This window comes from Spinacia oleracea, chromosome 1, assembly GCF_020520425.1.
Source record: "Spinacia oleracea cultivar Varoflay chromosome 1, BTI_SOV_V1, whole genome shotgun sequence".
In the NCBI taxonomy this organism is placed as follows: Eukaryota; Viridiplantae; Streptophyta; class Magnoliopsida; order Caryophyllales; family Amaranthaceae; genus Spinacia; species Spinacia oleracea.
The window spans coordinates 119835704-119848298 of NC_079487.1; the positions used below are offsets into that span (position 1 = coordinate 119835704).

The 12595-nt window shown below is 37.4% G+C and overlaps 1 protein-coding gene across 1 annotated transcript; it reads right to left on the reverse strand.

The window, feature by feature from the left end:
- Nucleotides 1-9: 9 nt before the first annotated feature.
- Nucleotides 10-12208, reverse strand: LOC110795114 (25S rRNA (cytosine-C(5))-methyltransferase NSUN5). The gene is made up of 13 exons (XM_022000098.2): nt 11828-12208; nt 10781-10839; nt 10546-10596; nt 9562-9697; nt 9189-9274; nt 8884-8982; nt 8736-8789; nt 4600-4744; nt 4285-4346; nt 3688-3775; nt 1862-1942; nt 1578-1739; nt 10-886 (listed from the first exon to the last, which is right to left on the reverse strand). Exons 1-13 carry the CDS (start codon nt 12117-12119, stop codon nt 645-647), a joined length of 1557 nt encoding a protein of 518 aa, XP_021855790.2. The 5' UTR covers nt 12120-12208; the 3' UTR covers nt 10-644.
- Nucleotides 12209-12595: the final 387 nt, after the last annotated feature.

Consider the following 12595-nt stretch of genomic DNA (forward strand, 5'->3'; position numbering starts at 1 on the left):
ATGTTTTCACACTTTCTTCTCCCATTTTATTGAAGTTCAAATGTTTTCACCGTGGTAATTAGCTGCAACTTATGGTATTAAAGATGATAGTACAGAGTAATACTTGTAAGTTCTGATATTCTATGAGTGATAGAGAGATAAGGGGCAATAGGGAAGATGGAGTAATTCAGAAAGGTAAGATGATGAAAATGATAATAACATCAAAATGATATGACCTTATAAGGGCCCGTGTCCAGGTAGTCCTTTAAGTATCCAGCCAAAAATAAAGGGCCCCAGCCCATTATAAAAGGTGTTGGCCCTCAGCCCATGGACCTGGTTTTACGTAACAAACGGGCTTCCTCTTGGGTTTAGGTGCGTGTAATATCAAGGGATGCAGGATTATAGTTGGTAGACTTTTTATACTGTCGGATGTTGCTGTAGGTCTGTAGCATACGAAGTATGTAAATATTGCCTCGGAAAAATATACTTAACGGCCACAACACTTGAGAAAAACCTGGATCAACTAGCAACTTATCTGAAGGGGAACTAAACTACCAATATTATAGGAACTAACAATTTGTAACAGGTCCTAAAGTTACTTTCCTGATTTAAAAACATATTTAAAAAAAAAAAAAAAAGAACTGGTTACATTATTTTCACAATGCTCAATCCATATGACAAGCCATTGTATCCCCACTACAACAGCCACATCCGCCTGATGAAGAAGACATCATCATCGAGAGAAGCCACATTTTTGACAGCCTAGTGAAAGGCAATGGCATCTCTTGTCTCTGTCTCTTCAGTTTACTTAACTGGTTCAGTCCACATTCTTCTTTCCTCCTCACAAACAAAGCAATGAAGAAGCCTTCTTTGTCTTCGATAGGATCCATCCGAAGCACGTGTTCAGCTGCCAAAACGAAAGAAGCGATAATCAACGATAAGCCTCAAGGGTTCTTTGTGAGAGAGATACTATTAAAACACTATCTCATTGCTAATGGAAAGTGTGTCACGGAATCTGAAAGACTGAAACCTCACTGATATACGGAGTATATCATGAGTCGAAAACAAATGAATTACTTGAAGCAAATATTATACTATATCAAATTATTTTCACCCACGATATTCCTGTTCCTGTGGGAAAACCAGCTTTATATATGATATTTGTTTTCTGTTATTCTTATGTACGGAGTATTTTCTATCCAAGATGCATCAGAGTAACCAAAATTTTAAATCCCTGCAGATTAAGTTCTTCGTACTGATTTGTGAATTATGCAATCATAAGCAAGCATCAGTCTTGCTGTCTTGGGCTGGGTCAAGAGATAGAACAGAGTTTCTGCAAAGTTTATGCAAAATATTTAGGCTATTCTCCAAGCCCATTAGGCTCTCTAGTTTGTGAGTCTTAGAGACTTATATGCATTTCGAGCTTTAAACCTTAGGCTCTCTCCCCAGCCATGTCCCATTTGTACTCATCTAATTTGGGTAAGGTTAGTGTAAGATCTTCTCCTATAAGATCACTATCATTTAGATGTTTTGAAATAACAGCAATTCAACAACTAAAAAAGTTCAAGAGATAGAGAAGACGTCTTATCGACACTTACAGCCTTCGAACACTGGCAAACCTCGACGTGGCCATTGGGGGAAGGGTGTTGCCAGCTCAAACCCATTCTTTAAAGATGTGGGTAAGACAGATTTTATAACATCTTCGTTTTCAATTTGGTGGATGGAGCATGTACTGTAAACAATCCTCTCAACTGAAGGGACTGCAAAATAAGAGCAAGAATAATCACAAGCTGCTTCCGAATCTTGAAGAAGTTTCCAAATTGAAAAACTTTTAATTTAAGTTATCCAAGTACTAAATAAAATAATTACGACATATTCTTACAGGATAATGCATGCTTTAGAGCCTTCTTCTGAAAAGCTGAAAGGTTCGTCAGCCGGATTACATCTGAAGTATCTGATTTATCTGCAAGGCAACAATTTCAAAAAAAATGTGTCGATACAAAAAATTTCCTGTCTGTCTAGCTCAATTGTCATACAAGCCTGCTGGTTCAGTAAAGTTCTTTCTTCACAAGTTTATTTTTTAAATAGATAATTCCACAGATAGACAGCACACCAAAACATGAATAACTTGCTGTGTAATCTGCATGTCAAGCTAGCAGTAAGATCATGTAGATGGCAGGACAGTGCATAAACACCAGAAGCACCATAATGACTGAGGTTGTGTAAGGCATAATGTCTCTGGGAGAGAAGGTTTGCTAAGGAACCCAAGTTACAACCAACAATATCACTATGCTTGCAGATAGACTAACTTCCAAATCTGGCAAACCCTAGATAATGCAAAAGATAAAAGAAACAGAAAGCCATCCTCTCTTAATCGCCAACCAGGACAAAAAGATGATGCACTAAGGAACCCAAGTTACAACCAACAATATCACTATGCTTGCAGATAGCCTAACTTCCAAATCTGGCAAACCCTAGATAATGCAAAAGATAAAAGAAACAGAAATCCGTCCTCTCTTAATCGCCAACCAGGACAAAAAGATGATGCACTAAGTTCACCAATAAAAATGGGACTTGGATTGAACCAAATCAGTAGGCCAATAATTCATTCCTCTTATCAGCAATCCATAATAGATGGCAGGTTGGGAGATATGCAGATGGAGAAAAGGGGGATAAGTAGCTAGATCATTCTTGCAATGGGATGGTAATGATTATTTCAGGGGGTTTGGCACTGTTCCCATACACATTAATAAAATCTATTCATTACAAAAAATATGATATAAATTCTCTGATCCCTTTCAAAATTAACATTTACCATAAATGCTGTCCTACCTCAACATTCACTTTTGGCCACCTTATTCCTCTCATTTTCTCCCTCCTCAATCTCTGCACAGGCTGTAACCCTTACCAATGTCAAACTTAATGGGACAAGAGTCACATTAAGTAGTTCCACAGTTTTAGGTGAGTAAGTTAATTTGGATCTATGGCTATGGTCGAAAGAATATTTCTCCTAGATGTATGCACATATATTATACGTACCATACTACCATCATCAATTTTAATAAAAACTACTGATAGATGAGGGGCTGAGAGGTCCGGATTTCAGAACGATATATACAATCTAGTGGTTCAGTCTGGAGATGGCAATTAATCGTGATGCTGATAGAGACAGATTGATGACCAATTAAATTAAAACAACTGCTAAGAATGCTAACCAATTATCAGCTAATTAAGGTACAAAGGAAAATTAACAAAAAAGGATATGACAGAATTGATGGATATCAAGGTCTTTATTTACAGATTACAACCTAACCAACATTCGAGAGATTGGTGCTCTCTCTAGTGATACTCTCTCTTTCCACTAACCTGAATGAATCTAACAGTGAGCCTCTAGCCCTCTACCCCCTTTAATCTACATCACCATTCCCCGACTCGCACATCACCCCATTCTCTAACCCCGAACTTATACCTCAAACGTCCAACTAACAAGATATCTTGGTTGATTTCTCTCCACACCCCTCTATCACAATCTGTAACTACATAATGTGACATTTACAATGTTGCCCTAAAAAAAATTTGCCAACGTCAGTCAGCACACGCGTGCGCCAGAAAGCTGCCATCAAGGCGGTCTTTCCTTAACTTTTCTGTAAGGCGGTCTGACACAAAGGTACATTACTTTACTGTAAAATCAAAAATCTAGTCACTTACCACTCGAATGTGAAGGGAGCAAATGATCCAGTCTTTCAGCTGCAGTTCCTGATCCAGAGCAGGAGGGATCCAAGAGTATAGCACGAAGCTGTAACAAAGCATTTCAGTATGTGTGAGAGGAGAAGGGAAGGGGAGTATAGCACGAGCTGCAACAAAGCATTTCACTTAGGCTTCTAAGTGATGACTCTGACGAGGCCACAGTTAATTACACAAGTACCCTTTTGTATGCAACGGAAAAAACAGAGGTGTTTACACGTACTCTGTAGTAGCGCATAATACACAGATTCCCACCAACTTATCCAGTTCCTCGGTCTTAAAAGCAAAGAATATTAAGCAAAGGCTTTCATGATCAAGGGGAAAGCATGAAAAGTATACCAGCAGTTTACAAATAAAATTTTACATAACAGGACTACTGCTTGACATGAACAACGGTATTGGGGATATCATGCAGAACCATAAAACAAGCACTTCGCAATCAACTTACATAGGTAACATTATCTCAGATTAAGAAATGCCAATGAACATATTTGAGCTTTCACCAGTGCATAATAAAATGGTTATTACATTAATTTATAACTAACATCCTAAAAATTTCACCTCTGAGTAGGCTGGATCCATTGGGTCAATGTTCAGAAAATTCCCATGATGAACTTCCACGTCTGGTGTCTAGATTAAGGTTACAAATAACCATAAACGTAAAATTGAAGATAACAATGCAATTTTACTTTATACTTCGTATAGAGCAGTATGCCCACATACACCTGTAGAGTAGTATGCCACATGCACCGTTTATTTTATCTTTCATATCATGCTTTACAAGAAAACAACAGTAACTACACACCAAGACAGTTATGAGAACTAAATAAAAGAACAGTAGCCAACAGTTAGAACTGAAGATGAAAAAAAGGATACTTTTTGCCCCAGCTACTCTGACAGTATTCTGAAGAAGTTTAACTCTATCCATATTCAACTCACATGCTACAATCTTCCCCTTGCCTTTCATGAGAGCAGCAAGATGCACAGTTTTGTTCCCTGGAGCAGAACATGCATCAAGAACCTTCAAAAAAACAAAACGTCACTCGCTTTATGTAATACTAGTCTTATATGCACGCGATGCGTGCGAATATATAAAAAGTAAATTTGATCTCCTTAAGCAAGCATAGTGTAAGATCAAGATCAAATCATCAATATTAACAAATAACACAAAAATTTGTTATTGATTGGGTTTGCTGAAGGTTTTGGGTTAATCGTTTTTTTTAAATGATTTTCCTGATTTGTTGAATTAAGTTTTTAAAATGAATTAATATCCAACATTTTTTAAATCAGTATATAATCAGATTTTGAATTGAATTTAGTTGCGCAAGTATAGAGGGTATATTAGTATTTTTGATTGGGACACCAAAAGCGTGATTACGCAAATAACCCTCCCCTCTTCCCTTATGTAATAGAGATGAGAGTACTTCCAAGAGAAATTGCGAGCTATTAATATCAAATTTATGAGATACTAATATCAAATTCATAATTTCTACTAATGCACACTTTAAGATATTGACCGTCGAATTAGAGTATTGGATATCGCATAATGAAAACGAGATGAACATTGTGGAACATGGATTTATTTGGGTAACCATTATTTTTCCTGAACTTCTCTAATTTGAACTTATCTGATTTTAACTGAACGTATCTAAATTTATTTTTCATAAAATAAGTGGATATAAGGTGAGTAAAACATAGTTTAGTACTGTAAATCTGTAATACTCAGACACATCCCAAGTTAAAACCTAGGACGATTCAGAGGAGAAAAATAAGGGTAACGACTAACAAGTACGGAGTACCAAACTACTTCCTCTGTTTCTTTTAGTTGTTCCACTTTGACCAAACACGATTGTCAATGCACAACTTTGACCATTATTAACTTTAATTACCTATTAGTAAAATTACAAAGTTGTTGAAAACTATATATTGAAACGACTCATAAGCATTTATTAAATCAAAAAAATTACAACTTACAAAACCAGCAAACTGAATTTTTAAAGAGAAAAAAGAAAGAAGCAAGGGGCCTTCACACTATCCCTCGCCCCTTTGCTTTCTCTTTATTATTTATCATTGTCGTCAACATAAATTCATAACCATGCCGTCCAGTTCCCTCTGACCACCACAAACTGCCACCCAACTCTCTCTCACCAGTCACCACCATCACCATGCTTTGTCCTTCACTGTGCTTAGTGCTGCATCTCTCTTCCCAATCAGTTAGCTCTAGGGTGCACAAAAAACTAGTATTATGGTGGCTGGTGGGGTATGGCATTTATATTAAGGGAAGGAAGAAAATACAAGAGGTTGAGATGGCAGTGGGAAAGGGTGTAGGTGTTGGTGATGGTGACTGCTATGAATTAGCATAGCTTAGACAATTATAAATGGCAGATTCCAAGGAAGAAGAAGATGATTTGATTAACGAAGTGGAAATAACAGAAAATGTAAAGAATATTCAAGCATTCGAGAGGCTTGATTCTCTCCCAAGGAACTCTTAAAAGCTCAACAAATCACTAGTCATATTCCACATGGTTTCTCTCTCTCTAATGTGCTCTATTTATAGACACTACTTACCTGGACTAACTTCCTTGCCAAGCTACACATAATCAACTAACTAATATATTCTAAAGTGCCCATCCCCCTTACATAAGTCATTGCGGTGAAATTGCGAGGGAAGGTCTTTTGTATGGGGTGAGCGGAAGAGGTCATGTTGGATTAAAGGTGAAAAGGGTGGTTAGGTAGTGTGTGTAATGAACTGATGTAAGGGGAGAGACGCTCTGGGTAGTATGTATAAGTTAGGGAGTTCGTTAGGAAAGAAGTACTGTATATAGAGCATTAAAGAGAGAATATATGTTGATTGTGCAGCATTATGTTGAGCTGTTAAGAGTTCATTGGGAGAGAATCAAGCCTCTCGAAAATTTGAATATCCATTGTGTAATTTCAGGTTTATTAATCAAGATCCTCTTCTTTCTTATAATCTGAATGTTTAATGTCTTAGTTACGTTAAATCATTAATTCATAATACTTTGCTTGAAGATGGGCGATTGAGAAGGGGATCATCCGATCATGTGGAGATTCCGTTTTCATTTTCTCTTTTCACCTTCAATTCCCCTTCGTAAAATTATGTTCCAGGGGATATTTCCACATTTTTCCAACTCGATTCTGTATTGAACAATAGGCACGAAAAAGTTAGTCTACACTTTAGGGTGCAACTTCCTCAAAAATAAATATTACACACACATAGCTATAAGTTATTCTAAACCCGTAATAACATTTTCATAAGCTTCGACCTTAATTTTCCTTTTGGCTTCAACAGCATACACCTCTCTCAAATGATATTTGGGAATAAAGTTTGTCTGCTCAATTAGTATTGCTATCCCTAACATGTTTTTTTCTCCAGATGTAACTCTTTCATCTAATTGCTACCATTTTTGCTTCTTTTTCCTGGTCAGTGCACCCCACTCTTCCAGGAACACTTCAGAAGTTCAGATAAAGAATGAAGAAATACTCTACAAATTATCACTAGCAAACAGTACAATTGCTACTGGTAAAGGTTCCTACAAATTCAGCTTATTCTCATTGCCTCAACTGGAGACAAAACTAAGGCTTGATGAAAATCTACTTATATGCTTGTAAAAAATAAGAAACCACTAAAAACTTAATAATACTGTATAAAAATAAAAATAGAAATAAAAAATCATCCCAAAATACCAAAAAAAACTAATATTATGTGTACATGATATTACGTAGCCACCCACTCCAACAACCAAACATCTGTAGCCTGGTTGTGGAAGGCTCGTATTCCACCCAAGTACGCTGTGTTTATGTGGCTTGCTTGGTGGGATCGCCTACCCCACAAAAAACTCCTAGCTATAAGACAAGTCATACAAGACCCCTTTTGTTCTCACTGCCATGACCGGGTGGAAGATACCTTACACATACTTAGAGATTGTGTCCAGGCGAACCAAGTGTGGAATTACTTCCAGCTTCCTGTTGATTTCTGGTTGAAAGAACCGAAACAGTGGTTGCAGTCAAACTTCTTGTGGGGGGGTAGCTACAAGGGGATAGGGTGGGACCTCCTTTTTCCATATACCTGCTTTGAACTTTGGAAGCAAAGAAATAGACATGTGTTTGAGAACACTCCCTATGACCCCCCGAATATAACCATCACAAAAGCTAGCAACCTTGCCATGGAATACCTTAAGTTCCACCCCCATAGCGTGCACCCACCAAAGGTATGGTCGAGTAATGGTGACATTTCCCCTCCTTTTAGGAACAATATCCATGTGAACGTAGACGCATCCTTTATTCACCATGATACCCCATCTAGTATTGCAGGTGTGTTTCGTGATTCTGCAGGTAATTGGGTGCTCGGCTTCTCGAAATTGGTTTACGCCGTCTCCCCCTTACATGCGGAGCTGCTAGGTATTCGGGAGGGTTTGGAGGTGGCTAAGTCAAAATGGAATAGTATCACTATTATCACTGACTGCTTGCGTGCAGCCAAAGCGCTTAAGAACCAAGGACTACAAACTAACTGCCTGTCGAACACCTATCTTATGTGCAGGGAGTTGCAGGAGGCGTTTACAACCGTTGAGTACATGTTCGTGCCAAGGAAAGACAACGTAGTAGCGGATAGTTTAGCTAAGCGGAGTAGGAAGGATAACCTTGTAGTGAATGTAACTAGGATGTTTCCCCACCCCCCTAGTTATTGTTTAGATGATTTGCTTTTGGATTGTAATAGGCTCTATGCCTCTAACTCAACTTAAGTAATGTTTGTGCTCCTCAGTTTACCAAAAAAAAAAAAAGCAGGAGACTCTGACAATAAAGGACTCAAACTCATCATATTGACAGAGGACCCAGCTAGAAACTCTATTGTGAACATTCATTCTTCGTGTTGCATTACTATGCTATTGAATACGACTGTACCGGAAATAAGGCAGCTCCATTTTCCACAAATTAAAATTACAGCACCAGCTAATAAGCAGATTCATTCATCGATAATCAAATCATTAACTGACCTGCCAACCTGGCTGAGGCCCAAGGGCAACTGCTACCATGGAACTTGCCTTGCCCTAGAATTGTAAAATCAAATAGAAGTTCTGTTACAGTCAAATTAGTAAATGGTTTTATCAACATACTAAAAGCAATAAATACGAGAATGCATACTTGTAGAAAGACACTTCCACTAGTCACTAGAGGGTGATCATGCAAGTCAACACCAGGTGGAAGAATCAACAGATCCGGAACCAAGTTATCCTTCTGAACCTATTAAATGAACAATTCGACAACCATTAACATAAACATGGAACAATAAAAAAATTAACAAGAATCTGAGGAACTGCCATAATAATAGAAGCACTGAACGACCAAGAAAACACAGTTTGCGTCTCAAAATTCAAAGAATTGTTCATGCCCACTCCCTGACCAACCAAAGGAAAGGAAAAAGGATGAAAAAAATCTAGCAAACTTACTGTGCATTTCTTTCCAAGTTCTTTGATAGCAGAGTCAACATCCAGTTTCAAAGTATTTACACGGACATATCGAGGTTTTGGAACATCTGAAAAGAAATTTGGTAAGCGTGTTTCTGTAAAAGAATCCAATAAGAAGACACTGTAACTCATAAATAGATGAGAGATTATGAAAATAAAATATTCCGCAAATGCTATATTGATATCATATAGAATTATATTAAACAACAAGTATAAATATGATGAGGGGTTAATTCTACTGATACATGCAACATCGTTCAGAACCATCTTCTAGATAAGGTAAGTTTAGTTTACGTCCAAGCATATAGAGAACAGTCGTATCATTATCGCTAAAAACTAAAAGGGCAAAACTAACCTGAGGTCTCAGGCTGGGACAGCAGATCTTCAACTCGTTTAACCTTCCTTCTAACTAATATCTTCGCCAAAGCCGACTCCAGAGCAGCTTTCCGTTGAAATAGAAACTTTTCTGCATTGCCACATGATGAAATTTCCTGAACAGAAGTGTTTACGTCCAGTTTATCAAGAAAATGGCGAAGCGATACAAAGCATGTCAAACACAAATTCACTGGGACAGTGTGGCATTGGACTACATAGATAACCAGAAATGTACAAGGGGTAAAATCAGAAGTTCAAACACCATGGACTCAACATTGTCCAAGGTAAACCCTCTATCCTACTAATTTCTCTCGGCCAGAGTTTAAAGGCACGAGGCACAGTGAAGCAATAGGAGTTCTGGAGCCTGGAAATAAGGTAATAAGCAAAGAGATGCACCTCGTGCAAATAACAACCCAAAAAATCAACCAAAAAATTAATTTACACTGATAAAATGCTTAAGAGTATCATATATAAAAGTTGAATCACAATAACACAAGATTTTTTCACAGAAAACTTGAAGAGATAAAGATGTAATAAGTAACAAGCTTCCAGGGGCATCCATTAGTAAAACCTCAGACGGCCTTGAGGCCTCAGGCACACTTTTTTAAGGCCCGGCTTTGAGTAAGGAAGCATGTCAGATTTCCAAACTCTTTACATCTTATGGCCTCTCTTTTTTTACCACTCTTGCGTTATAAGCTTACTCAGAAAAACCTACAGCATCACACAGAAGATACTACCAAGTACCAACAGGTACTAATACCAATTGGGCTCCCGGTTGCATTCCCTCCCTCACTGGAGCCAAAAGCTAGCCATACAAAAATATAAAGGCCTTCTCTTTTTGACTCCCTCTCATCCTTAGTTAGCAGTATGTCAATCTTAGTATGATTCAGGTCTAATTCAGAATAAGAAAATAACGAGGAGATGAAAGGATGACATGATATCGAATCACAATGTTGAAAATTACCTTGCCGAAGAGCAAGTCGTAGGTGGTTATATACACTAGCTCCTCCTGTCTCTACAACAGAAAAGGAAAAAAGGAAATAAAAAACATGATTAGTTCACAAATGACCCCTTAGAAATTACATCATCAAATGACAATTACTATAGCTCCAGCATCATAGTTTCGGGCTCTGTTCTCATCTAACGGGATCAAGTATGCAAATCGATCACAAAACATAGTATTAAAGTAATAAATTTACCTTCCACTTGCTGTTTAATACAGCAGAAGTATCCAAGACATCTTTGATAATAGGAAGATCTGAAAGCCAACAAAGCCAAAAGATTAGCCACTTAACAATCCCATTGAGCTTCTCCTGTTCTTTCGATACTAGGACAAGAGTTTAAAAGTTCTCCATTTATGTATTTGACAAGTCTGTGGCCTCTGTGCCATCCTAACAAATAATACAACTTGATATGATCTTACAGCTTTAACACAACAAAGAATATGATCAATATCTACTAATTTCCACCAGTATTAGCAGAATATTGCACGTGGAGTATGTATTAATAATTTTCATGAGTAACCTATGCAAAATGTAACCAAATACTAATATATAACCCCAAATTAGAGAATCGTTTAATGTAAACCCTAAAATGCAACATAATTCACAATGTGCTTCTATGGCTTCATTTATTCACCCTGTGCCCCTAAATTTCAACTTAATTCACATCACATGACGAAAAGTAACGTTTAGTTGAGTTGTTAACTTCAGTTTTATTTAGTAGTATGCCTGGTTACCAAACTTTGAGGCATGGGTTGAAACCATCAAACCAGCAATGTCCATAAAACCGTGATCAATCAAAACACAACCACATAATGGCATGCTAACTAACAAGCAGCTAATGGAAGCTATAGGACGCCTGCGCATCACTGTTTATAATCACTTGTCATAAACTGTGGATTGTGATCAAGTTAAGTGTATATAGAAATAATTTTCATGAGTATTCGGCGAAATACACACATCCATAAACTTTTGATACATTTATTTTGAATACTCAACCAAATTTCCCTGTAACAATTGGAGTGAATATCAAATAGCAACTAATCAACACCTTCATTCCTGGTCAAAAACAACAATTCTAACTTTGTTAAGTAAGCATTAACTGAATTAAGCTCAAAACAAACATAGATTAACCAAATAAATAAATAAAAACTCCAATATTAGCATGAAACAAAACTATATTATCAACAAATTCATACTCCGTACTTCATACCACAAGGAAATTAAGAAGGAGAAAGAGAGTACATTTGAGAGTTTGGCAAATGAGAGCGAAAGTAGCCTTCTTGTTACGGACGGAAGGCTTGTAAACCAGGGTTTTTATGGAGGCAACTGCACGGCGGCGAGCGTCGCCTTGAAGAACTGTTTTGAGGATTTTGGCGGCCTCTCTCCGCCCGAAGTGTGCGGACCTTTCAGCGTTAGTCTGTCGTCGATCTTTTTTCGGCGGCGTAGGGGACGGTGGCGGCGGCTGCTTCGTATTTTTGCCGGTGTTGGAGGGTTTAGGAGTTTGGTTCTTCCGCCGTTCCATTTTGGGTTTCATTATTTCAATTTCAACCTTCGTCGCAGCGTGGTAACTGTTGAACTGGGGAGCACAGTCTAGCTTTGTAAGCCTTGTCACTTGCTACAAATCTACAATTACAATGACATTTTGAGGTTCCTGAAGTTGACAAGATTGCCCAATTACTTAATTTTGTGACATTATTCACAATCGCAAATTATTAGGTGCATCCGCTACACGCAACCGGGTTAAAACTACGTCGTTTTGATATTTTTTGCTAAAAAAAAGCAAAATAAAATCACATAACTAACTTTCCCTCATAACCACGCATATCATCGTTACTTTACAAAAACAATCAGTTATTTTTATTGATTAAAAAAGTCAAAGATTCTATTAATATTTTAACAAATCTTTACAAAAACAATCAGTTACTTTTATTTGCATTTAAATCTTTAACAATTTACATTGTTTTATTTGTATAAAAGAACATATATGGCAAGAAAAGCACACCAAGCATA

Coding starts and splice junctions, on each gene's coding strand:
- LOC110795114 (XM_022000098.2), bottom strand. CDS start 12,119: ATGAAACCCAAAATGGAACGGCGGAAGAACCAAACTCCTAAACCCTCC. Junction 3,776..4,284: donor TGGATCCAGCCTACTCAGAG/GTGAAATTTTTA, acceptor GCTTTGTTACAG/CTTCGTGCTATACTCTTGGA. Junction 887..1,577: donor TTTGCCAGTGTTCGAAGGCT/GTAAGTGTCGAT, acceptor TCGTTTTGGCAG/CTGAACACGTGCTTCGGATG.